Source organism: Vicugna pacos, chromosome 13, assembly GCF_048564905.1.
Source record: "Vicugna pacos chromosome 13, VicPac4, whole genome shotgun sequence".
Lineage (NCBI taxonomy): Eukaryota > Metazoa > Chordata > Mammalia > Artiodactyla > Camelidae > Vicugna > Vicugna pacos.
Window position 1 is genome coordinate 5,842,194 of NC_132999.1, and position 26,867 is coordinate 5,869,060.

At 37.6% G+C, this 26,867-nt stretch overlaps 1 protein-coding gene across 6 annotated transcripts in view; it reads left to right on the plus strand.

Annotated features, from left to right (window-relative positions):
- Positions 1 to 26,867, plus strand: part of TTLL7 (tubulin tyrosine ligase like 7) — a 138,636-nt gene that overhangs the window by 73,142 nt on the left and 38,627 nt on the right. For all 6 annotated transcript variants that reach the window (XM_072974109.1, XM_072974105.1, XM_072974107.1 and 3 more), the window contains 8 exons: positions 5,746 to 5,893; positions 5,979 to 6,052; positions 7,111 to 7,246; positions 15,168 to 15,254; positions 19,397 to 19,595; positions 22,801 to 23,003; positions 24,033 to 24,167; positions 26,037 to 26,117. In XM_072974109.1, the coding sequence (XP_072830210.1) occupies positions 5,746 to 5,893; positions 5,979 to 6,052; positions 7,111 to 7,246; positions 15,168 to 15,254; positions 19,397 to 19,595; positions 22,801 to 23,003; positions 24,033 to 24,167; positions 26,037 to 26,117 (1,063 nt within the window). The remainder of the gene's footprint in view (positions 1 to 5,745; positions 5,894 to 5,978; positions 6,053 to 7,110; positions 7,247 to 15,167; positions 15,255 to 19,396; positions 19,596 to 22,800; positions 23,004 to 24,032; positions 24,168 to 26,036; positions 26,118 to 26,867) is intronic.

Below are 26,867 nucleotides of genomic sequence, written 5' to 3' on the forward strand. Positions count from 1 at the left end.
TTGTACATGGAATTGGCTTGTAGGTTTTGAATTTTGTGTTTCTAATTTCTTGACTCTGTTCTTCAAACCCATTTAGCTTTTTCTTTTTAAATGTCTTTTCCCCTCCTCCTGAACTCTGCTTCTCCTTCTCCACATATAATGATCTGAACCAACAGTAAATATGGTTAAATTGCATTTGGTGTAATTACTTAACACAGAGTGTGAAGTCAAATTGCGGAATACCTTAGGAAACCCGCTAGATTATGTTCCTCACCTCACAAGAAGAATTTAAAGCACAGAGATCATCCAGGAAGTAAAAGAACCCCAGACGTGCATTTCCTCCCTTTCAGTCAGAAGTCTTCCTGCTGTATCACGGCCACCTGGGTAAACAGAAAAGAGAAGCAGTTAAGTGAGAGGTGACTTTCCCACTGAGAAGCATAGACAAGATTTCCTTCTTTTTTAAGGCTCAATGCTATTCCATCATATATAGATACATTACATTTTCTTTATCCATTCATCCACTGGTGAACATTTACGTAAGTTGCTTCCATGTCTTGGCTGTTGTGAATAATGCTGCAGTGAATGTGAGAGTGCAGATCTCTCTTTGAATCCTGATTTCAACTCCTTTTGATATATACCCAGAAGTGGGATTGCTGGATCAATGAAATATTACCAGGCTGGTTGCAGAGTACATGATCATGGAGGTCAAATATTTGAAATGCTATTTTGCGGGAAAGTTTTTGGCCCATCGTGAAAGAAATTGTTTAACTGAACTGTTTAATGAAGTAATGAATTGTCTGCCATTATAAGTGTTCAAATAGCATTTAGGATATTGGCTCAAAGGACCTCTGAAGTCATTTAAGCTCAGGGATTTTATGATTTTGATAGATTCTAATTGTCATTTCAAAAACTCTAAAAGGGAAGTGGAATGCTTCCAAACTATTTATTTGAAAAGTTTCCAAGCATTTAGCAGATGCCTGGTTGAGAAATAGTTTTATGTGAAAGCATTATTATAAAAAGAGATTGACACATGAAATTCTCAGAAATTTTCATATGGTCCCCTCTTTTGTGTGATCAAAGAATGATTTGCCTAAATTCTACTGCTATTTCCATTATTCTAAAAGAAATGAGTAGAAAGGAAAGAGATATAGAATGGGGAAATTTTGTTTATTTAGCTTACACAAGTGTATCAAGTATTTTAGATTATTAAAGCCATCTGTCTATACATTTTTTGCATTTTTTATTACTGTATAGGTGGTCCTTTTTCTTCATGTCTTTGGACTTTGTCAATGATAGTATCAATTCAGAACATCATCCATGGGTGTTTTTGGTCTTTTTAAAAGTAAGATATATGCAGTTTAGATGGTGAGAAATTTCTAGACCTAAAGCTAAGGGAGAGTTGGAATTCATCTTCCTTATTTTTCTTAGTGTTGTTCCACTAGGGTACTTTAGCACAATTCTTAACATTTAGAGCATATGCTAATGAAGCTTATGTCTTATGTATATACCTTTCCTCTCCACCCAGGTGGAGAGCTTCTTGGGCATGTGTGTGTTAGCCTTGTACTTCGCTTTGGCCAGGTGTGGCACGGGCACATTGTAGCAACACACAAGCAGGAACTAAGAACAGTAGGAAAATTCCTGCCTATTTATTAAATACTATTGGGTTAAATTGGGTTAATTTTTATTTGAACTGTTTTACTTTTGGATAGAATAAATTGTTCTATAATGTCAGACATTCTGTATTTACATTCATGTTAGCCAGACTATCAGGATGATCTTTTTCCATTGTGTTACCTCTCTGCTCAAGAACCTAAATGGATTTCTATTGCCAACACCTGGTCTAAGCTCCTTTCATAATGTAACTTAATGTTAGCTTTTTCGTCTTATTTCTTGTTTCTCTCCAACCCAAACTATCTTAGTTAAGCTGATTATCTCATTATTTTCCCCCATGTCTTGTGCATTCCCGCTGATGATTTATTCTCTTCCCTGCCCTGAATGCCTTTCCTTACTGCGTGTGACTCAGATCTCATCGTTTACTGTAACATCGTCCAACCTTTTATTCCAATTAGTCTTTCCTTTCTTTGAGCTCCAAAAGGAATTGTAGTTTGCAAGTACATGGCTTATCATTTCGTTTACTCTCTCTAGTTCTGTGCTATTTGACTTGGGCATGGCTGACTTTTCTTTTCAATTTAATTGAAGATCCCTAAAGTCAAGGAGTATATACTTTGACATTCTGCACAGTTCTTAGTGCAGTGCTTTACATAGAGTATGGCTTCATGTATATCCCAGAGTTCATTCTGTGAACAGATACCTTTGGTCTGAAGAAAATCCACAAGAGTCCCAAATCTGCACCCGGAAGAAGTGAGGTGTAGACTGGCGGTCCTCTCTGACCCACTCTGGCACTCTGCGCTTGCATCTGCAGCTCCCTGCGGGCCGTGTACTCGAGGTGCTTCTGGTCTAACAGGGGCTCAATGAACAAAGAGTGATGAGTGAGCTAGCAAGTTGGGGAGTAAGTCAATGAATGGATGGATGGATGTCCTGATGGCACTTTAAACTTCAGTGTGACCAAAGTTGAGTCTTCTCCTCCTTCAATCATATTTCTCTGGCTGCATTTCTCTCCTTTCTTCTGCTAAGGGCATCAATTTCTTCTAAACCACAAGGGCTAAATGTAACTCTATATGTAATATACACTCTTAGCGTATATTATACTAGAAGCTAAAGGTACAAAATTGAGTGAAAGTTCCTCTCCTTATGTAGTTCAACTATTAAACGGGAAACTGTATGCTCATGGAAACATACATACAGTGATAATCACCCAAATCTTGTTTTCTGTCTTTCTTTGCTTTCCCAGTTAATGGGACAGCCAGCCAGAAAGCTGCGAGTTATTCCTAACTCCTCCCTTTATTATGAATCAACTGAATACTTCAAATGTGTGACTTCCACTTAATTTCTCAGTCTCCTCTTCAACTTAAAGGACTTCTCATTTCTCTCCTGGACTGTTTTACTGGCTGCCCACTTTCCTTCAGCGCTAACCTACACCCCATTTTGCAGTTTCCTGAAAGTCATTTAACAAGTGTTTTTGAGTGCCCACCACTAGAAGAGTAGGTACTAGGAATTCAAAGTCTGCCTTGATTCTAGGTTTCTGGCTTGGATGACTTTGTTTGACAATATGTCAAACAAAATGCATTTGCAGCTCCCTGCGGGCCGTGTAAATGACAATATGTCATTTACTTAGATAAAGATTTTAGGTGAGAAGAAGCCTTAGAAGTGAAGGAGGAAGGCAGAAATGAAGAGATAATGCAGCGTTAAACATACTACTTTTGAGGTGCTTTGAGATACCCAGGCAGAATGGTTAAGTGGAGACTTCGATCTGCAGGCCCCAGGGGACAGAGACATCTGTGTGACTGACATCCATGTACAGATTGCTGTTAAATCTAATGGGTCAGAACCCACAGCTGGAGTGTATATGTTGAGAAGTAAGGAGAGGCGAGGGCAGAGCCTGAGGGATGCCAACATTTAAAGAGACGTTTATAAACTCAAATATTCTGATCAGGTTGTTTCCACACCATCCGATGAAGTTTAAACATTACATACAAGGCTTTTTTGGTCTTTAGACACAAGACTCTTTTTGATCTGGCCCTCGCGTCTCTTGCCAACTGAATCACTTTGTGTTCTCTTATCCCTGCCTTGGAATTAATTTTTCTGGGAACTCTTATGTGGTGCTGCTTCACATGTCCATGGTTTTGTGTGTATTCCCACAAATGAAAACTAAATTTTCTTTTAGCTTTGTCCCTCTGGTGAATGTCAACTCATTAAAAAAAATTGTGGGAAAATATCCTTAAAATTTACTATCTTAACCATTTTTAAGTGTGTAATTCAGTAGCATTAAGTGCATTCACATTATTACACAACCATTACCATTCTTCTCCAGAACGGTTTTCATTATGTGAAACTGAAATTCTGTACCCATTAAACAACCCCCAGTTTCCCCTCTCACCAGCCCCTGGCAACCACCATCCCACTATCTGTCTCTATGAGTTTGACTCCTCTCAGTATAAGTACAATCATATGGTATTTGCCCTTTTGTGACTGCCATATTTCACTTAGCATAATGTCTTCAAGGTTCATCCATGCTGTAGCATGTCAGAATTTCCTTCCTTTTTTAAGGCCAAATAATATTCCATTGTGTGTATATACCACATTTTTGTCAATTCATTCTTAAATACCTAGATCAAACCTGACTTTCTATTTGAAGCCTTTGCTGGGACAAAGTAGCTTACTTCCCTCCCTTGTGCCATCACCATCTTTACTATCACTTTGTAAATGACACCCACTGTACCCTATTTAGTCACATGTCATCGCCCCCACCCCCTTTACACTCTGCAACTTGAGGGCGGGTGGCCTGTATGTTCATCTTTGTATTCCCAGGGCCATATCTAGAACCAGCACTAAATAAAATTTGGGCTGGAAGACAAGGGTGGGGGACGGACATGTCATTCAAAGGTAACTACTTGTGGGAAGATGAGGAAGTGAGGCAAGCACAGTGTGTTTACAGAGTGTTCAGTGATTCCATATTACAGGATCTTGAGTATACGAGACCAGCTGATTAGAAAAAGAAATCCCTTGGATGGGATCACAGGGTAATGAATAGCAGAAAGGGCTCCAGAAAGTGTCAACAGAACTCCTTAGGTCAGTGTATGGACACAGCCGAATGGAAAAATGCTGATTAAAATGCAGTGTGAATGGAGATGGAGATCTTTTGGTCTTTGGTTAAATTTTATTTTGGACTAAGAGTCATTAATGTTGATTTATACCTATATTTATAGAAATGAAAACACAATTTTTAGGGTGGCAGTATTCCCAAAGGCCAGAATATGGGAGCATTCCTCTAGAGAAAGTGTCTCAGTATGATTGGCTTTTCTTTGTTTCTCAGTGTGTCCCGAGGAACTTCTCTGCGTGCTTGTTTCTGTTACTCTCCTTCATTTGTGTGTGCTCGGACAGTGTGTGTGTCAGTGTCCTCGTCTGGGAGTGTCGTGTTTGCTGTGGGTGTGCATGCAGCTCTGTTCATTTCTCCCACAGCATTCCCATCATAATATTCTCTGTCCTTTTTAAAATTCTCCCTTCCTCTTTCCTGTCATTTCATCTTTTTCTTCCTCTCTTAAATTTGTTTCTTACCAATTGTTCGGTCTTTGTTCTTCTTGATTCTTTTCATTTCTGTTCCCCTTTTGTCTTCTCTCCTTCCTTTAAATTGTATGATATAGAGAAATGATTGGTCTAAATTAAGTGGAATATCAAAAAATTAAAAATTAAGAGCTACCTAAACTACATGTCTCTTCTCCCTAAACAAAGAAAACTCAGCCAAATTTAGTATTTATCATTGGAAAAATGATATTCTCCATCATCCAGTCACTAAAATCAGAAATCTTGTTGTCATGTCAAGTCATCTCTTTTTGTTACTCCTCACATCTAATTAATCATCAAAGTTCATTCATTCTTCCTCCAAAACAACCCTCCAGATTGTTCCTTTTTCTCTAATCCCACTGCTGCTTCCCTGGTCCTGGCTCCCATAGTTCATATTTGCTTATGAAATAGCATTCTATCTGTTTCAGTCTGTTTGGGCTGCTATGACAAAACACCATAGATTGAATAGGTTATAAACAATGGAAATTGAGTTCTCACAGTTCTGGTGGTCCAAGGTCAGGTGCACAGGGATAAAATCAGAGCTTATTTGAACTCTAGAACATGGTCTGGTGTTTTATATTTCAGGACCAGTGATAAAAGGAGAAACTTGGCTAAACAAAAAGCTGAGGCTCAAAGGAGGCTTTATGGTCAAAATTCAATAAAAAGGCTCTTACCTGGTTCCTCGGATTGGGAACAGCAGAGACACCAGTTGGAGAGACGGAAAGAAGAGTTGGTATGAAAGTGTTAACAACGTACCTACAATTTGCATCGCGTGATTCATTTGTCAGGTTTTATTTGTAAACCTTCTTCATTTTTAGAAAGAGAGACTCGCTCAGGTACGAAAGCAGATCTCAAAAGAAGAACACGAAAATCGACACATGGGGAATTATAGGTAACTGTGCTGCCATGTTTTTTAATAGATTGGAGAAGTGAGGTGTCTGAATAATTAGTCTGCATGTTTCAACCTTTTAGACTTATTTTAAGCACTGTTTATTTCATTCTGAGAAAGTGCTTTTTGTTTATTTCCAGAAAGGAAAGCTAAGCAGCAGGTAGAGGGTCCCGACGCGGGCAGCGCCCCTGCTAGCCCCCCTTCAGGGGGGTTGTATGCAGTCTTTGAAGCCTGATGTTGGCATGTGACCTTGTTTAATCATAATGTGCTATTTTGAGCAAGTCAGGTTTCAGGTTTCTTGCTATTCTTTCTGTCAGTTCAAAGTGGTTGCCATACTTTGTTTTAAATTCAGATATACCAAGAACCAGGCAAATATTGAAAATATCCATAGGAACTAGAAATGAGACAATAGAAAGGGTGTGGACTGGGCTGAACTAGAACAGTATCACTCTGACAGGAGAAGAGGGGACCCCCACGTTCCTTATGTTCTTGGAAATACTGCCCCTCCTCCTGAGCTTTGACACTAACTCAGCAGAATTAGAAGGATTTGGGGTCAGAGAGCTTCTTGCATTCTTGGTAAGACATTCTTTCCTGCCCCAAACACCAACAGTAGTGATGAGAACATATTCCTTTCCCACCTCTACCCACTTCTCTCCACCACGGGGGCAAATTCCACCACCACCAAAAAGATCATTCATATGCACTTCGATAACCACATGTATCTCTTATCAACTAAACTCTCTTCCGTAAAGATCCCATAAAGTTAATCCCATATGCCCATTGCAATTCTTCAGCTACTTCCCTCCAACCAAACCTTTATACTTTGCCTTTTGGAACTGCATTGTTTAATGATAATTCTCTAGATGAACTTTGTATGGGTAACAGATGAAAATGTATGAATTTCTCATAACTGCATTCATCTTTCTTTCTAGCACCTAGTAAAGTGACTGGCACAGAGTAGATGGTCAAGGATTATCTATCGTTGTAATTGACCTTAACTCTTGGGCTGTGATAGTTTTTTTTTTTTCTAAACAAGTTGGTTTATCTGATTTTTATTGTAGACGAATTTATCCTCCTGAAGATAAAACACTACTTGAAAAGTATGAAAATTTGTTGGCTGTTGCCTTTCAGACCTTCCTTTCAGGAAGAGCAGCTTCATTCCAGCGAGAGCTGAATAATCCTTTAAAAAGAATGAAGGTAAAGTAATGAATGTTTATGAAGAAGAAAAAGAGCGAGGCCGAACAATATGTGTTTAGAAACAACCACCTTAGTTCCACATATAAAAACATTTTACTTTTAAGATGCACTTTCCTTCCATTTTAACAGTTGGTAACACTTTGTAACCAAATCATTTCATAAATATGTTGTCTAATAGGACAAATTACACAGGAGAGAATGTTGATATTATATCAATCTATTGTAATAAATGTCTTACTACAGACTTGTGTGTGCATAACTGAATAAAAAAAATAGATGGAAATAACCGAGTGGCTTGTGATGTTCTTATCATTTGGAATATTATACACTGTTGTTTTCCTGATACTGCATAGACCTGGCATATGAGAAGTAATTAAAGCACACACGCACACACAGAGCCATCGGTTTACCTTACTGAAAGGTCTGCCAGTTGTCTATTACAGCACAATAAACCACTTCATTCATTTGCTCATTATTATGCAATCTTGGCTCGACTCAGTTTAGTGGTTCTTCTGCTGAGCTTGCTTGGAGTGAATCTTATATTTGTATTCATTTGAAAGCTCACCGGGGGGTGGAAATCCGAGATGGGTTCCCTCACGTGTCACTAGGTAGTTGATCAGTTAAGATTGTTAGAACTTCTGGGAAGCTGGCTGCATCGCTCTTTCTCTGTATGGGCTCTCAGGAGGTTGACCAGATCTCTTAATATGGAAGCTCAGGGTCCCAAAAGAGGGAGCATTACAAGATGACAGGGCCAGTGTGCGGGTGCTAATCAAGGCTCTAATGTCTCATAAGTTTTTATTTGTTGTCCAAAGAGTCAGTGGTCTTTAATAGTTCTCTAAATAGTTTTTTATATTTAATTAACATATTTACCGTTTCTCGTGTTCTTCATTTCATCATGAGGACCTATGAAAATTGTTTATACTTTATATTATTGGAACTCTTCCTAGAGTGATACTTCCAGTATCTTGGATGCCCTGTTATATTGAGTGATTCAAAAATCCTGGTAACATTTTATTATGGATAGACTCTGCTGTGGTCTTTTCACCCAAAATCTGCAACAGAAGGATGTAAAGCCATTTAAAGCTGGCGAGGCCTAGAGACAGAAGCAGAAGGAGTATTGGGTACCCCAACGCTCTCTTCCTTCATATTTCCCTCTTTTGACATATGCAAGTGTTTCTACCTTTGAATTATGTTCTGCGATCTTTTGTTTTTCTTGACCCAGACAGTGAGAGACCTTTGTGCATTTTCCTTCGCCTGTTCTGTGATGTTATTTCTCTCTCCTGTGGGTAGAGCATCTGTTCCACCTTCTCCTCATTTTGCTTCTCCACCCTCACTTTTTCTGCTAGAAAACCTAAGGATTTTGGAGCTGGGTAAAACTAGACTCAAATTCCAGCTCCCCTACATGTTAATTTTGTAAACTTAGACTCAACTATTTGATCAGATCACTAAAATAGTAGTATTAAAACTAAACTTGACAGACTTGTCTGTGAAAATAAAATTGAGGTTAAGTAAACTAGTCTGTGTAAAGTGTTTGACACATCATAAGTAGGCTTCAAGTCTCAGTTCCCTTCTTCTCTCTATTCAAAATCTCACTTAAATATCATGGCTCTGCCTACCCCGTTCCAATGTTCTTTGAGTCTGTTCTTTATTTTTTTATTATTATTATTATTATTATTTTTTAAATTTTTAACATTTTTTATTGATTTATAATTATTTTACACTGTTGTGTCAAATTCCAGTGTAGAGCACAATTTTTCAGTTATACATGAACATATATATGTTCATTGTCACATTTTTTTTGCTGTGAGCTACCATGAGATCTTGTGTATAACTCTGTTTCTGTTTTGTATTTATGCTTTGTTTGTTTGTTTTTGTTTTTGGATTCCACATATGAGCAATCTCATATGGTATTTTTCTTTCGCTTTCTGGCTTACTTCACTTAGAATGACATTCTCCAGGAGCATCCATGTTGCTGCAAATGGTGTTATGTTGTTGGTTTTTATGACTGAGTAGTATTACATTGTACAAATATACCACATCTTCTTTATCCAGTCATCTGTTGATGGACATTTAAGCTGTTTCCATGTCTTGGCTATTGTAAATAGTGCTGCTATGAACATTGGGGTGCAGGTGTCATTTTGGAGTAGGGTTCCTTCTGGATATGTTTTGAGCCTGTTCTTATACAACCATCACGATTGTTGCTTTATAATAAGTGTTGAAACCAGGTAGCGTGAGCCCTCAAATGTATTCTTTTTCAAACTCTTTTGGATTTCCTAGGTTCTTTCACACTTTCATACAAATTTAGAATCAGTTTAATTCTAAGTTTCCATTAATTTTTTGATGACAAAATATGGCTACTGGGATTTTAGTTGGGACTGAGGAATCTATAAAACAATTTCTGGGGAATGAACAATACTGAGTCTTGTGATCCATTAATATGACATCTCTCTCCCTCTGCTGGAGGCTTTAATAACAGCCATGTTGGTAGTTTTCAGTATATAGTTCTTGCACGCCTTTCATTAAATTTATTTTAAGTATTTGGTGTTTTTGCTACTATTGCCAATAATATAGTTTTGAATTTGTTTTAATTTTTAATTTGTTGCCAAGATGTAAACATCTGATTATTTTTGTATATTACCCTTATAGTTGTAGCATTTTTATGTGTCGTATTTTTACTAACTGCCACGTCATGTTTTTTGATTTTTATTTCGGTTACTTAGAGGTTTGTTGCTTAATTTCCACACATTTTAAAAGTTCTAGTTTTATTTTTGGTAAAGATTTCTAGTTTAGTTCATTGGTGTTAGAGAACATATTCTAATTTAAATCTTGTAAAATAAATTGAGACTTGCTTTAACTCAATAGAATACTTATTTTAGAGAATGTCCATGTCTGCTTGAAAAGAATATGTATACTACAGATGGTGGTTATAGAGTTTTATATACATCATGTAAGTAAATTTGGCTATTAGAGCTGTTTAAATATGCTATATAACCTTTCTGATTTTTTGGCCTACTTGTCCTAAAAGTTAACTGAGAGAGATCTGTTAAACATCTCTCAGTAATTTGTCCAACTGTGATTGTGGATTTATTTCTGTTAGTTTTTGTTTCATATACTTTGAAGTTACAGAGGTGTCTTCCTAATGAATTCATCCTTTCTATTTTATCATTATGACATGTTTATCTTTCGCTTGGGTAATATTCCCGTCTTGCAATTTACTTCTTGCGATTAATGTAGCCACACTAGTTTCTTTCTTATGGTTAGTGTTTCAGTGATGTATCTTTTCCAACCATTTATTTTAAGTTTATCCTAGTTTTTATAGTCAAAATATCTCTGGCAAGTAGCATATAATTGGGTCATGTTTGTTTTAAAATCCAGTCTGACACTGTTTTTTTTTTATTATTTCACATAATTATTGGTATAGTTGGGATTATATCTTCCCCCTTGCTCTTTGTTCTGTATTTATCCCATCTACTCATTGTTTCTTTATTGCTTCCTTCCTTTATTCTTTTGGAAAAATCAATTATTTTTATTATACTGTTTTATCTTTCCTATTGGATTTTACTTATATTATATATAAATCATATTGTAGCATAATATGATTTTTTTTCTCAAAAGAAATCGCCATATGCATCCTTTAATCTTAATAGTCTGCCCTGAGTTGGTATTTTACCACTTTATAGACCACATAAGGACCATAACAGTGGAGTTTCATTTAGTGCCTCCTTCCAGACTTTGTGCTATTATTATATTTTTTACTTCTATATAGGTTGCAAACCTCAAAATATATTGTTAGTGTTGTCTAAGCAGTCGGTGGTCTTAGTTTTCTGAGTAGCATTTTATATTTACTCTCACATTTTTCCTTTCTGTGTTCTGCGTCCCATTGCGCAGATTCATGCTTCTGACAAGAGCCATCTTCCTTTAGTTTTTGTTTGAAGAAACTAAAGGAAGTATTTCATATTCTTTGTAGCATGAGTGTGGTGGGGATGAATTCTCTCTCTCTCGTTTTTTCCTGAAATTGTCTTTTATTTTGCCTTTATTTTAAATGGTGGTTTAACTGTGTACAGAATTCTGTCTTGGCAGGATTTTTATCCCACCCCATCTGTATGTAATATGTTTTTTTCTGCCTGCTTTCTTCTTTATTTTCAGAATTTTGACTTTGATGTGTCTCTGGGTGGTTTTCTTTGTATTTCCCCTGTGCATAATTTTCTCAGACTCTTAAAGCTGTGAATTCATCTCTTTCAGTGGTTTTGGAAAATCCTCCTTTGTTATTCCTTCAGATGTGGTTGCTGCATGATTTTGTATATTGTCTCTTTATGGGGCTCTAGTTATGTGTGTTAGATCATGGGACAGCATCTCACATACAGCTGACCCTCTGTATCCACAGGTTCTGCATCTGTGGATTCAACCAACAGTGGATTGAAAATATTTAGGAAAAAATTTCGAGGAAGTTCCAAAAAGCAAAACTTGAATTTGCCATGCTCCAGCAACTACTTACATAGCATTTACATTGTATTTACAACTATATGCATGGCATTGACATTGTATAAGGTATTATAAGTAATCTAGAGATGATTTAAAATATACAGGAGGATGTATGTAGGTTAGATGCAAATTCAGCATTCTACATGAGGGACTTGAGCATCCTCAGATTTTGGTATCTGCAGGAGGTCCTGGAACCAATCCCCCGTGTATATTGAAGGACAACTGTGTCTTTGATGCTTTTTTCTGTTTTTCCTTTCTTTTTCTCTCTGTGCTTCAAACTGGGTAATTTTCATTGACATTCCTCCCATGTCTAGTCTGCAAGTAAGCCTGTTCAATCACTTCTTAATTTTAGATTGTATTTTTTAAACCAAGTATGTCCATTTGGCTTTTTAAATTCTGTTTCTTTGTTAAAATTCTGCATCTTTCATTCACTTTGTTCATTTTTTTCATCAATTTTATTTAACATGTATATAATAGTTATTTAAAAAAATCCTTGTTTGTTAATTTTAACATCTGAATCATTTATGGACTTGCTTTGATTGATAGTTTTTTCCTTTTGATTAGGGGTTATGTTTTTCTGTTACTTTGAATGTCCTCTAATTTGTATTTGTTTGAAAGGCATTGTTCATAAAAATCATAAAAATTGAACTGTTACTATTTTGTCCAAAAGAAGGCATATCTTTCTTCTTTTAGGGTGCTAGGGTGAGGGGCTAATCACTTTGAGCTAAAGAAAAAGTTGAACAAAAGCAAGAATCAGCAAGTGGGACTACATCAAACTTAAAAGCTGCTGCACACCAAAAGAAACACTCAACAAAATGAAAAGGGAACCTACAGAATGGGAGAAAATCTTTGCAAACCATGCATAGGATAAAGGGTTAATATCCAGAATACATAAAGAGCTCATACAACTCAATAACACACAAAAAAACAACTTGACTGAAAAATGAGCAAAGCGACTAAATAGACATTTTTTCAAAGAAGACATCCCAGTGGCCCACAGGTACACGAAAAGATGCTCAACATCGCTAACCAGAGAAACGCAAGTCAAAACCACAGTGAGATACCACCTCACACTTGTTAGAATGGCTGTCATCAAGAAGACAAGAGGTAGCAAGTATTGGCAAGGATGTGGAGAAAAGGGAACTCTTGTATGCTGTTGGTGCGAATGTAATTTGTTCAACGATTAAGGAAAACAGTATGAAGGTTCCTCAAAAAATTAACAATAGATCTACCATATGATCCAGCAATTCCATTTCTGCTTATATACCCAAAGGAAATGGAAGCAGGGTATCAGAGAGATAAATGCACTCCCATGTTTGTTGCAGCACTATTCACAGTAACCAAGTTATGGAAAAAATCTAAGTGCCCGTCAATGGATGAATTGATAAAGAGGATGTGGTATATATATATATAAATGGAATATTATTCAGCCACAAGAAAGAAGGAAATCCTGCCATTTGTGATAACATGGATGGACCTTGAGGACATTATGCTGAGTGAGATAAGTCATAAAGAGAAAGACAAATACCGTACGATATCACTTATAGGTGGAATCTATAAAAGTCAAACTCATAAAAACAGTAGAATGGTGGTTACCAGGGCTGGGGGGTAGGGGAATAGGAGAGAGATTGTTTAAGGGTACAATCTTGTAACTAGTGGTAAGTAAGTCCCAGAGATCTAATGCACAGTGTAGTGACTATTGAAAGCAATATTGTATTGTAATCATCAAAGGTATTACTAGTTACTTATTTTGATCACAAAAAAGAAATAATAATTATGTCATGTGATAGAGGAGCTAATTATTGCTAAAATGGCAATCATGTTAAATATGTAAATGTATTAGATCAGCATGTTGTACACTTTCAGTTTATACATTGTTATGTCAAATACATTTCAATTAAAAAATGTCAGAAAGAAACATTGAACTGGGCTCAGGCTGGGCTGTATTAGTTTGCTTGAGTTTATCTCTGGTTTCAAATGCCTTCAGGGTGAAATCTATTTAGTGTCTATTACAGGTCTCATTCTCCATTGGTGTTTAAGAACTTTAAGAGCACAGAGAAGTATTTCTGGTTTTCCGTCCATGCCTCTAGTCTCCTACTGCACTACACACTCAGCTAAAATTGCTATTGGAGAGATCCGCCAGGTGAAGAGAACCAGCACTGTGGGGCTCCTCTAGATGGCACACTGGCCCACGTGACCTTTGGAAACTCTGCTGGATTCTCTTTATCCCTGCAGGATCTCTCTGCTGTTACAGACCCGATCTCTGCTCATCTGTGTCCAGGCTTGACAAAGGACCTCAAAGTAGAAAGTGGCCACTTATCTCTGGTCACTTAAGGAGAACCTTTCCCTCTGTTTAATTCCCTGTACATTACTTTTATCCACACTGTTCTGATGTCTTAAAAATATGATTGTTTAGTTTGGAATCTTGTTTTAGCTATTATGATGAAAGTCTATTGTCTATTATGACTTTCTTTCTCCTGAACAGAATTCCTTACTTTTTAACTATCTTGTGCTGCTGTCTTTGGAATTAATTGTAGGATTACTATCTAATCAAAACTTTATAGCGAGAGTCTTTCATATTTTAATAGCTAAATCTTCTTAGATTGGGATGAAGAGTAACTTATTTTACAAATTTCCATTGCACAGTGAGATTTCTAGTTTCTTTAAAACTCTTCTTTAAAGAGACACAGATGTAAATCATAAACATACAAATGGAGATGTGACATTTTTGTAGGATGAATAGATAGATAACTCAGCAAAGCAGCTAACTATACCTCTTTTATTATTACCGCTATCTCCCTATTGCTCTGGTGTGCGCAACATTCACTTGGATATATATGTTTTTTAACTTTACCCTTTGACTTCAAAGTGACTCTTGAAGAGCATGAGAGAAGATGTTAGACCTCTAGAATGAAAACCTTATGTTGAGTTCTAAAGATACTCTTGTACAATAGTTAAAATTTTGGAAGTTTCATTAAATTGTGCCTGTTAACTAAATACTAACATCAAATTGTTCTAAATGAAACTGTTAGGCTGATCAGTTTTCTGTCTGAGGTTGTAATATTATTTTACAGAAATCAATGTGGAAATGACTGATGAAATTGTGGTCTTGAAAAATTAAAGTGAACTTTTAGAAATTTTAAAGTAATAGGCAAATGTATTGAACTATTCTAAAATTTTAATTGTATACTAGAACATAAGGGTATATTTGTTTATGATAATTAATACATAATAGATTTCAGCTAAGTATTATTTTTGCCAAATTTCAGTGAAAATTTCTTCAAGAAAGCTTGCCATGACCCTTTATTTCTCATTTGATCTGAGCAATCTTTGCTAAATAGCTTTAGGAATCCTCTTTGTACACTGTTTTATGGAGCTTAATGAACTTGGGAAGATTCTGGGGTCCATTAGTGATCATGATTTTAATACTTTTTTTAAGGAGGAAGATATTTTGGATCTTCTGGAACAATGTGAAATTGATGATGAAAAGTTGATGGGCAAAACTGCCAAGCCTCGAGGACCAAAGGTGCGGCACCTCTCCCTTCCTTAACATCAGAGTAGACTCTACTAAGACCAGCTGATTTTCTCTTCGTATTTCTCACTAGAAGAACGGCTTGATGCCGCTTGCAAGGAGCTTTGTGGACTGCGTTTCCCGTGAAGACAGAGTTGGGAAGATGATATTATACTCAGGAGAATTTTTGACTTGTTTCCTTAGTTTTCCTCATTTTTTGACTCTTTCCCTAATCTAATGAAAGCTCTGTGAGTCAGGGCCAAGCAGGACCTAGAACCAGGCCCCTTATTCTATACTCAGTATTAATTTTCCCTCCTATCTCTAGACAGATATCAGAGACATGGAGCATTATAGATAAGGCACATCATGACTCCAGAGATCCTCACGGGGACCCCATCTTTTGCTGGCCCAGCAATATTGAAATTGTGTTTTATTAAATAGTTGCAGTTTCTAGGAATAAATAGAAAGCTATCATTCTGGCAAAAATAAGCAGGTGTTTGCTTTACCTTCATCGGCTCTGTGGTGGTGACGTCCACATGGTCTTTTATTTTATGTCAGAGTCCTTGCTAGTAGAGGAGGAAAGAGTTGAGTTTGTGAAATCTTGGAAACTTCCTTCATTCTGTCTTTTTTCACTTTACTTTCAGCAATACTAAGCTCTCACTATGTCCTTACATTATGCTCTGTCACGTTTTCATGCTGTTTCTTTATACCTGGAATACCTGCCTTTAAAAAAAAAATCATTGATTTGTTGCTTGATTGGTGAGGCCTCCTCCTAATCCAGCTGGACCACTGCTGCCTTTGTGAAATCTTCCCTCACTGCCCTCGTTAGATCCCCTCGTTCTCTTGCTGTACCTCAAATGGCACGTTTATAGAGCAGCTGTGACAAATAGTTGTTTGCTTGTTTGCCTTGGTATGAGCGCATAAGTTCCTTGAGGATGGGAGGTGTATTTCGTCTTTACCTGTCTAGCACCGCGCGCAGCATCTGGCACTTAGATTCTCAAAACCATTAGTTAAACTTGTTGAAGGTGTCCACAAAGACCTCACTGACTTGTGGAAGAACAAATAGGTAAACCCAAAACCAGGCAGTACTGTGGCAAGTGCTGTAATTAAGGAGTCAGTGGAAAACACTACAGCAGCATAGAGAAGAAAGGGCTTGGCAGACTATGGATGGCTTCATAAAGGAAGTGCCATTTGAGTTGGGTCTTGAAAAGTGGGTAGTGCTCTAAACATTTGAGAAGGGTGGAAGGTCATTTGGGGTAGAGGGAACATTAAAGGCAAAGACATGGAGGTGTGGCACTGCATAGGGTGCTGGGGAATCAGCAGGGAATTTGGTAGGACTCAGGTGGAAGATTCTCAGAGAGTAAAGTGGTGCAGGAGGAGTCTGGTGAAGGATGCATACCTGGGGAAGGCCAGAGGCTGGATGTCAGGCATGGTTCTTCTAAGTTACGTGTTCTTTATTAAAGAATTATGGAAGATGATAATTCCTTTGGAACAGATGTGTTTTTAGAATATCTGTCAAAGTGAATACCTTCATGGGCCATTGCTTCACTCTGGAAAACACTGACAAGTTCCTAAACTTTGTAAATTGATCATTGCAATTTGGCAAATCAGATGTGAGACAACCTGAAAGCACAGTATTCATGGCAGATTGGCAAATGCCAAGGCTCTGAGTCAGCCTTCTGCTGTCTTATAGTTTCCTTTGCTTCATTAAATAAGGCTTATCTCCTAAACAGTAATACAAGCCCCTAGAGCGCAGAATTCACACTGTGTGTTTCTTTCAACTCCTCTTATTCCAGGCAAATACTAGTAACTAGCAGTGTGTTTGTTGAAATGAGTTGGTTACTTCCTGTAGCTGTTAACGCCAGAAATATTTCAAAGTGGTTGAAAGCTGCATAATCAGTCTGAAGGAAAAGTACTTTTTATAACTTTTAACTTTATATGCACTGAGGGTTCGGATTGAGCGAAACTTGAAAGCAGCCTTTCCTTTTCAGAGGGATGCCATCCCACGCCAAACACTGATTTCCAGTGTCTTTCCTGGTAGGAGAATGATTGAAGGCGATCAAGGTTAAATGGACTTGTGCTGGGAAAAATAATAACTTTCACTTATTTGAGAATCCAAGAAATACTCATTAGCTACATAAATAATAAATATCACATGAAGTATTAGCATTGTTTTTTTTTTCAGCTGCAGTAGGTACATTGGTATTTGTTTTGTTATTCTTTATACTGTTTATATATTTTTAATATACAACCCAGTTCATGAGAAAGTCGAACATAAAAATAAATTGTGTGGTTTGTTTTATAACAACTCCCGCTTACAAATTCTGTTTTGCAGTTAAGTTACTATTTGCAGTTTATGCTGCTGTGACTCCTTATTAATTATTGTTTGACCAGTGTATCAGTTAACAAGTCCCAAATGCATATATGACAACAAAGGTTCAGCACTCCATTTCCCTTTGTGATTCTTTATAGGATCGAATAACTCATTATGTAGTCAAGCTCCTTAAGGAACTTGAAAGCTGTTTGCCTACACGAAGGAGGGCACTGCTAGCAAGCCTGATTGTGCCACAGTTTCTTCTGGGTATGCTAGGCTTCTGAAGAAACAGCCTTCCTCTAGAATTCAAATTCCCCAAGACTATCAAAATGTTTGATGATTGTGTTACTGGTAAATGTTTTTTATGCATATCTCTTTGAACATTGTTAGTGCTCAGTAAATATTAGACTATCAAAAGGAGAATGTACTTTTAAACACAAGTTGGTACCTTAGTGTATTACTATTCCTCTCTGGTGATTTTTCGTCGTTTGCTAAGGCAGTAAGTTTAAGGAGATCATGCTTTGGCTTACTATGTATTCCAGGCACTTCAAGAGATGCTGTTTCTGTCTTTATCTTTCATCCTCCACTGCCACATGAGAGGAGATACCTTATTTCAGTGAAATCTCAGCATAACCAAGGATTTCATTATGGTGTGTGCTAACGTCAAAACATTTTTGTTTGATTTAACAGAGAACAAGAAACTAGTATACAACTGCAGGCACCTTTCCCAGCAGAAATAAGAGGCATATGGTGTGTGTAAGAAATAGTCTCTTAAAATGACTGAGTTACCACTGTCTTGTTCATGGTTGTACACATTCTCTCGGAAGCGAAGATGTCCCACTGCCCTTGTCTTTTATTCCTTCAGCTGGCATCACTGGAGGCACACTGATTGGGGGATTCGGAGACAAGTGATTCTAATGGGTTTATCGGAACTTGATAGTGTGGCAATTTGAATCTTTACAGATTTATCTTTCTGTATGGCATCTATCCTCTGAAAAATTTATGCTGTACTGATTGTTACATTGTGTTCCTTTTTTTTTTTTAAATGTAGTGTAGGCAGTGAAGAGCAGTGCTGCTCCACTATGGCCAGGCCCTACATGTCAGAGTTAGGAATCCTCCAAGAAACCGTATGACTTTATGCATAACCAATTGGGAAAGTGGATGATTAATTAAAATTTTTTATTTTAAAAAATGTCCGTGGTGAAAACAAACATGGGAGGAATACCTTCCTGCTGCATATTATCTGAGTAATAGGATAGGCTCGTAGGGTCTGTCTTAAGGTGTGATCTGCTTTACTTACAGTGGATTATTTTACTTATAGTGGTTTATCTGGCTGCTCTTTTTTTTTTTTTTTTTGCCTCTCTCACCCCTCCCTCCTGCCCTCTCCTTTCTCGCTCGCTCTCTCACAAGCACGTACACACACATACACATTTATCGAGTGACCTTGGACATGAATGATACAGCAAAGGAACATCTCCGCGTCTTGACGAGTAATGGACTCGTTACTCTGTATGGAATGAAGAAACACTGATCATCTTTGATTTGTATATTTTGACCTCCCGTATTTTTTCTTAGTTTTTTTTATTCTTTGTGGATACTTTTGGTCCTTCTGCATCATGCAGAAACAGCATTTTCCTCATCAGGATGGAACGATGTTATTTAAGAAAGACTGTTTCGGAGAAACAGAACAATGAGTGAGTGGTATCATTGCATTACATTGGGGGATTTTTCAGGCGTCAGTGAAAAAGCAGTAATCGTAAGTGGGAAGTTAAATATAGTAACTAATAAGCTTTACTAAGCCTTTTTGAACTCTGACAGAATCCCACCTTTCCCCCCATCTTAGCCTCTGTCTGCCATGCCCGAGAGCTCCGAGATCATGAAAAGGCAGAAATACAGCAGCAGTGACAGCAGCCCCGGGAGCGGCAGCAGCTCCTCGGAGTCGGAGGACAGCGAGGAAGACGAGCACCGGAATAAGAAAAAAGAAAAGCAGGTCACCTATAACCTTAAACAGCCCAACCACTACAAATTAATCCAACAGTCCAGTAAGTTAATTTCTTCTAATTTAGTTGTTACATGAAGAATTACAGAACTGAAATGACTCAATAAAAAGACCTTGGGCCAAATGAACCCTTATGTGTGCGGAGAGCTGGATTCTGCCCCACTTCCTTCCCAGCCAGACCTCGACCGGGTCTGGATGCCGCGACCCCTTTCGGGGGCTGCACAACAGAAAACAAAAGAGTCGAATTAAGGCTGTCTGGAGTCCAGTGCTCTCTCTGGAGTCCCTGAGTCCTGGAGTCAGGGCTTCTGGTGCACGGGAAGGGTTCAGGGGAGGAACCTACCCGCTTCTCTGTCTCCTGTTCCTGCTTCCTTTTGGCTGTCTTTCTTTTCACATCTCTCCCTTCCATTCTCCTGTCTTTCACTCCTTCTTTGGTCCGAAATGTCCTCTCTTGTGTCTGTGATTCTTCTTTCATCCCCGAATGTCCAGTGCGGTTTTCCCGTTGCCCGGGCTCAGTTGGATACCCCATCCCGACGCTGCCTCCAGTGCAGGACTTTCTTAACCCCCGTCTCTCATCTTTGCTTGCCTCGTCCTCCGTTGTCCTAGGGCTCCACAAAAGGGACCCGTTCAGTCCCGCAGTAACACACTTGGGAGCCTTTGTCTGTCTATCTCCAGCAATGGTTTAATGTGTTAGTTTCCTGAAGATGTCAGGATAATGTTGGAAACCCGGCCTTCCAAACTGATGGGAAAATGCGCAAGGAATGTAGAACCAATAGACGAAGATCTTTGGTCTTTCTTTTCCTTCCAAATTATTCCATGAAGATACATGCTACCCTGTCTTTGAGGGTTTTATGTGTTTGTAAGTGAAATAATGTATTATGTTCCATTTCATTCATTTACTCACTGAAGTTTATCGAGCACCTGCTCCGCAGTTTGTGAGCTGTTTTATCCATTACCTCATTTTTTCTTAAAGACTCCTTCCTACTTTCAATGTATCTCTGTGTAACTTTAACTCTATTTCTCTTTTGCAAGATGACATTGTTCTGCCCAGGTTTTGTCAGTTTTTGAGCCCCTTTCCCATTGGTTAATATGTGCATCCTTAACAGCTTAACAGAACTGACCAGGGTTACGGGTAGGGGTGAGGAGAAGCTGTGAGGGTTCCGAAAGCTCTGAGATGATTCTTTGTTCTCAAACCAATTGGTTAATAAATTGAGATCAGACAAATAACATACTAAAGATGTTTTTAAGTATAAATTCATACTTTAAAGCTAGCCCAATTCAATTGATATCTTTTTCCTTATAGCTTTTTTGGACATTCGGAATTGCAACAAGGGTTTCAATTTGTTTTATATTCTCTCCTTAATCTTACGCTAAGGAATATTATAGCCAAAAACCGTCCTTGAGTTTTCTCTCCAAAGGGGTGTTGATAACTGAAGACAAGATCCGGAATGTGTATACCACCTTCTGTCATAAATAATCAACCTAGGAAATCTAAGCTCGTTACAGCACCAAGGGATATATTTTGGTTTGATATGTGGTAGTCCTATGCAAAACTGTACGGGGTATTTTTTCTCAGATAATTTGTGTATGCACGTTTCAACCATTTTTGGGTTAGTCTACCTCAATATCATTGGCATGTCTAGATATTAAGTTATTCTATCTGAGTTTCCAGCATGCGGGGGAAAAAAAAGGGACTCTGTGGTGACTCAAGAGAAAGGATGTTTTCTTCTGCAGCTGCGATCAGGTTACAAAGTCCAAACCCATCCCGCCCCCGTAAGCCCTCGAAGAGAGCAGGGCGCAGGTGTGGTTGTAGCACATGCTTTGCGGTATCTTCTTGTAGAAGACTGACCAGTGGTATGTTCCGCACACCACCCTTTTTAGAAGCACCGTCCTTTCAAAAAATAGTGTGACTTTCAGTTTCAGAAGGAAGTTAATTAGTTGAAACGAATGGAAGTTTTTTTTTTTTTAAACATCTTTTATAGCCTGAATGAGTATACATTTTCATACTCTGCAGAACCAAATGAGGACTACTAGGCTTATCCATCAGTTCAGAATATCCATCAGTTCAGAAAGAGATCCCTAAAAGTTAAGATTCATGCCCACTGCCGTTATGAAGGTTTAAATTTTTTCAGCAGCTAATTTGGGTATTCAACCTGCCTTCATGTGAGTTTCATTAAATTATTTAATTACTGAAGATTGATTTATTTCCCAAGCAGAGAGAGAATATATAACAGAGGGTATATAAAATATATGAGCTCGAAAAGATATAAAAGTTGATACTATTGAGTGATATTCTATTTCTCTGTGTCAGGAGTCAAAATTTACCTGGAATAGTAGATTCTCTTTTTAAAACGTTCTCAATATGCAGTGGAGAAGATAGTCTGCAGTTTTCTTTAGTTTTTCTGATAACAACTCTTTAGATCTAAACAGTTTTTCTTCATGTAAATCTTTTTCTATGGGAAATTGAACCTAATTGTTTAATTTTTCTGTCCTGTGAATAAGATTTATCTGTTTAGTACTACTTTTTTAAAAAGCAATGATATATTTTAACTCCATTAGTATAGTGTTTGGTTTTCTTCTGTTTTATTATTTTTTTTCTCATGGACCCTAGATTTTTATAACATCCATTCATTCTGGTTATTTTATAAACTTTTATCCATTTTCCTCTCTGAATCCTGCTGTAAAATATTTTATTTCTAACCTATGGACAGATTCTAATAAATGATCAGGATAATCTAAAGATAGTAGATGGCATCATGACATTATAGAAGAGGGGAAGCACCGGGATTAAGTCGGGATATACATCTGAGCTTGGCCACGTTCTTGTCATGTGACCTTGAGAAAGTTCTTTCTCTGAGCCTCCAGCGCGATGGAGTTCACACTCCAGAAGGTGTCTGTGAGAATGAAGATAAAAGCGTAGCACCCAGCATGATGCCTGGTTTCTAGAATGTGCTCCATACATGTTAGTTTTCCTTTCTTCATGTCCTTTTGTATCACATTTCAAGACTAGGACATTAAAGTGCTATTTAAGTAGTATTCTCACCGTAGCCCCTCTTCATACGTGATAGGCGTTCTGCACCAACTTCACTGTTTAAATTGAAGAAGTGACCCCCATCTCATATCCCCATGCTGCTGTCTCTGCTTTCACATGTATTGCCACCCCGCTCGTCGTTAGACTGCATAGACCCACCTCAGTGGGGAACTTCTCCTAACTCTGCTGCTGTGCGACCCCTCTTCCTCACCATCCGTAGGCTCCATAAGGCGCTCGGTCAGTTGCCCTCGGTCCATCTCTTCCCCGTCGCCATCCAGTGCGGACAACCGCCCCTTTTCTGCTCAACAGATGATATCAGCGTCCCGGCCGACTTCTGCGTCTCGGTCACAATCTTTAAACCGTGCTTCCTCCTACGTGAGGCCTCTGCCTCCGAGTAACGATGGCAGCTCTAACCCTCAGACGGTAAGTCATGTTCGCCCCGCCGAGGTTAGCATGTACTCAGGATTTAGGTGGCAGAGGGACTAGCTTGGGGGAGGACAGATGGAACTTCAGATCCTTTCCAGAATTCAACTTGTGGTCTCCTGGGATCTGGGTTATTCATCCTTCTTCGCCTGTAACTGAGTATGGACTCTTAAAAGGCAGACTTCTTTGTGTCACAGAACTTGAGGTTCAACACTGAGAACAGAATTTTATTTTTCATTCACTGATGGAGTAGGATAATTTTGTTGATAATCATCTGAGTAAATATGTGGTTTTGCAGTGTCCTGTGCAGTCTGTCAATAAATTTGAAGAAATTTGTTGTGTGGAAAATTTTCCTTTAATAGTAGGTTTAAAAAACCAAACCATGGGTAAATTTTCCTCAGAGCACTGACGGGCACCATTGTTTGTAATGTTTTCTGTACATTAAATGAGCATACAGTACTAATTTTGTGTATATATGGTGTTCTCTCTTCAGCATAAATCCCAGAGCTTCAGTGTTGAGGAAGTCAGTGGGCTCATTGCGCAGCCGGGCTTACTTGTAAATTCTCAAACAGACACCTCCATGTACCTTCACGTAGACCAGGGGCTTATTTGCCTTGTTTATTTAATGTGGATGATGCTTCCAAAAGGAAGAGTCTAAAAAATATAAGTGAATGAATTTTACTCGATTACAATGAATTTTTTTTTTTAATCAAGAACTGCCTGAGGTATATGTAGAGAATAAAACTGACCAGAAAGTCTTTTTTAAACACTCGTATCTTCATTTCAGTATTTTGAGCTACATGAAATCAGCTGTGTGGAAGTGTGAAAGACACTCTTGGGAAATCATATCCATTTAATTCTAAGAATTTAATGCTAAGAATAAATGTAAAAACATTATTTTCTTCCTTTTTCTATGTTATTATTTTTTCAATTAAAAGTGCATCATTTTTACCTAGAAATATCTTTCAGATTGTAGTGGCACAATGAAATAAGACCCCCTCCAAATATCTGTATTCTTTCAAATTTAAGAGTGAGTCTTTGCGGCAACTGAGAACGAAAGAACAAGAAGACGATCTAACAAGTCAGACCTTATTTGTTCTCAAAGACATGAAGATCCGGATTCCAGGAAAATCAGATGCAGAATCACTACTTCTGATAAAAGATGTGAGTGTTCGATGTACACAAAAATCCCAAGGAGTTCGTACCTTTTTATTCTTCTTAAAAATGTTAAAATTTATTTTCCAATGACATTATTCTCAATGGCATAGTAAACTTAATTAATGTTCTTTCCAACCTCCACAAGCTTTAGAAAATACAGGAGTTGTTTTAATTATTATGATTCATGAGCGGTGAGGTCACATTTATAATCAGCGATGCAAAATATCTTTTAGTGTATAGACCTATTTTAATGATGCGACTGCTTCATCAAGTGAGAATAATTAGTGTTAAATAATTATTGTTCTTAATGATTAAAGACATGTCAAGGTAAGCCTGCTTCTATTCAGATTTAGAAAGATCTAATATGGAATGATAATAAGGGAAATAAGGGGTTTCTGGGCATGAAGTGTCAATAATATTTGACTGTGACACCTTGCATGGTTTTGGTCAGATTTTGAAATGGCTTATGTTGTGTGTGTTTTCTCGTTACACACACATTTGCACCACCCAGTGGAACGTTCTAAAATGGCAAGAGTCTTAAAATCCTCGTTAAAGTCAATGACTGACTTCTAATTTAGAAAAAAGGTCCAAGTTACTCAAATATTTTTGGTGAAAGAGCATTTCTTCACTCAGTGTTCTACTTCTTCATTTAAGCATCCTTTTCAAGTTATCCTTCTTAAGTGACTCCTCAGTTATAGAATGCTGTTTTTAATGGTTTCCCGTTTTTTTGGTTTTTTGTTTTCCCCTCCAGAGGAGAAGGCACCATCTAGTGGCCAGTTGTAGGATTAAAAACCACAGGCATGCATTTGGCTTTTTCACATTTCAGCATTACTTTAGACCTGTCGAAAGCCCTGACAAGAAACAAAACAAACAAGCAAACAATAGTAAAAACACTTTCTCAGTTAAATCGGTAACGGCACATTGTATTTTGTAATCACACTGTCGTCATAACCAAAACTCCCAAATATTATGCATTGTGTTTGTTATATATTTTTTAAAAACAGAGTTTGTTTGCAAGTGAACTGCTTGCTTATTTTGTTTGCAAATGAACTACTATTTGTTACACTGAGGGAAAAGGAAGAAAGATGAACATCAATTGTAAAGCATTATTATGATAGATAAACTTTTATTTACATAACGTTATCTTATTTAAGTAAGGCCAGTGTCTTTGTACCAGACATTTTACTTACATTTCTTGGAGATATAGGTTATAAGCTATCTTTTTGAATCAGGTAGAATAAAAATTAGGTAATCAGAGAGGAGAACTAATATTTGTGGCCACTGTGATCGTTCTATAAAGAACGTGTATATAGGCTTATATAAATAATAAAATATATTCATAATTATGTAAGACACTAGATTATTTATTATATGTTTACTGTGTGTAGCAGACACTTTAATATATTTGTTATAGTGTTTATTACTAGAATATACATTCAAAAATTTTGCAGATTTGCACAAAAATATCCCCAAAACAAGTGGATAATAGAATGCTAGTCATATATAGACTATCTTCTACTGTATTATTCAATATTTTGTTATTATAAATGATGTTGTAAATACAGGTCTTGGAATTAAAATGAAAAATCTGTGTCTTGGGTTTCTTCCCAAACCTTATGTGCCTGAAAACATTTGACTTTCATTTGTTAGCGATTGTGAGAAAGCTTGAAATTCAGATGTCTTCTTTACTTTATGTTAGAAATCTTTGCACATGTCTTTTTATGAACATAGACATCATTTATTGCAAGTAGTAGTATAATGCTTTAATTTCACAAATTAAGAAAATTGACTTCAGCTCTTTCTCTTGTCTTTTTTATTTGTTACTTTTGAGGAAAATTCTGGATTAAATTTCTTACTTTTTCTCCCCCAAAACAGATCATTGATAACTGGAAGTATCATAAAACAAAAGTGGCTTCATATTGGCTCATAAAATTGGACTCTGTAAAACAACGAAAAGTGAGTAATGAGTGCCTGAGAACAGGTTTGCCCTTTCGGTCTATTAAGCCACATGGAAAGCTAGGGTCGTTAAGCTACATTCATAACCAAACCATATACATGCTCATTTGTGCACTCATTTCCTCAGCAAATATTTATTGTGCATTTACTATGTTTCAGGCACCATTTTAGGTTCTGAGGATAAACAAGTGAATTAAGAAAAATTCCATGGTCTCCTAAGGCTTACATCCTTGTTTAGGTGTTAGAGAATAAATGTATAATAGAATGTAAGTTAGTATAAAGTACTGTGTCAGACAATAAATCAGGATAAAATGATTGGGAGAAAGTGATCCAAATGAAATGAGAAAATTACCCTGCAGACGTCTGTGGGTGCAAAGCACTGGGCAGAGGGAGGAGCAGAAGCAGGAGCCCTGAGGCAGGAGTTAGCCTGGCGTGTCCCCGAGCCACAGAAGACAGCATTTATCTCCTCGTTCGCAGGCTAGTTGGTTTGTGCTGCTCAACAGTGAGTGATGTGGTGGTGACAGTTGAGGCTGGATAGATAAGCAGGGGTCAGATCACAACTTTCCAGGCCGTGAAAAGTCTTTGGGTTTTATTCCAAGTGCTGGGGAGCCAGCGGAACACTTTGAGCAGAGGAGCTACCCGGTCTGGTTTATAATTTAAACCATGAGAGCTACTTCTGGAGAATAGAGTTGGGGGAGCGGGATGGGACAGAAGAGAAGCAGAGACCAGCTAGAAGGTTTTTAGAGTAAT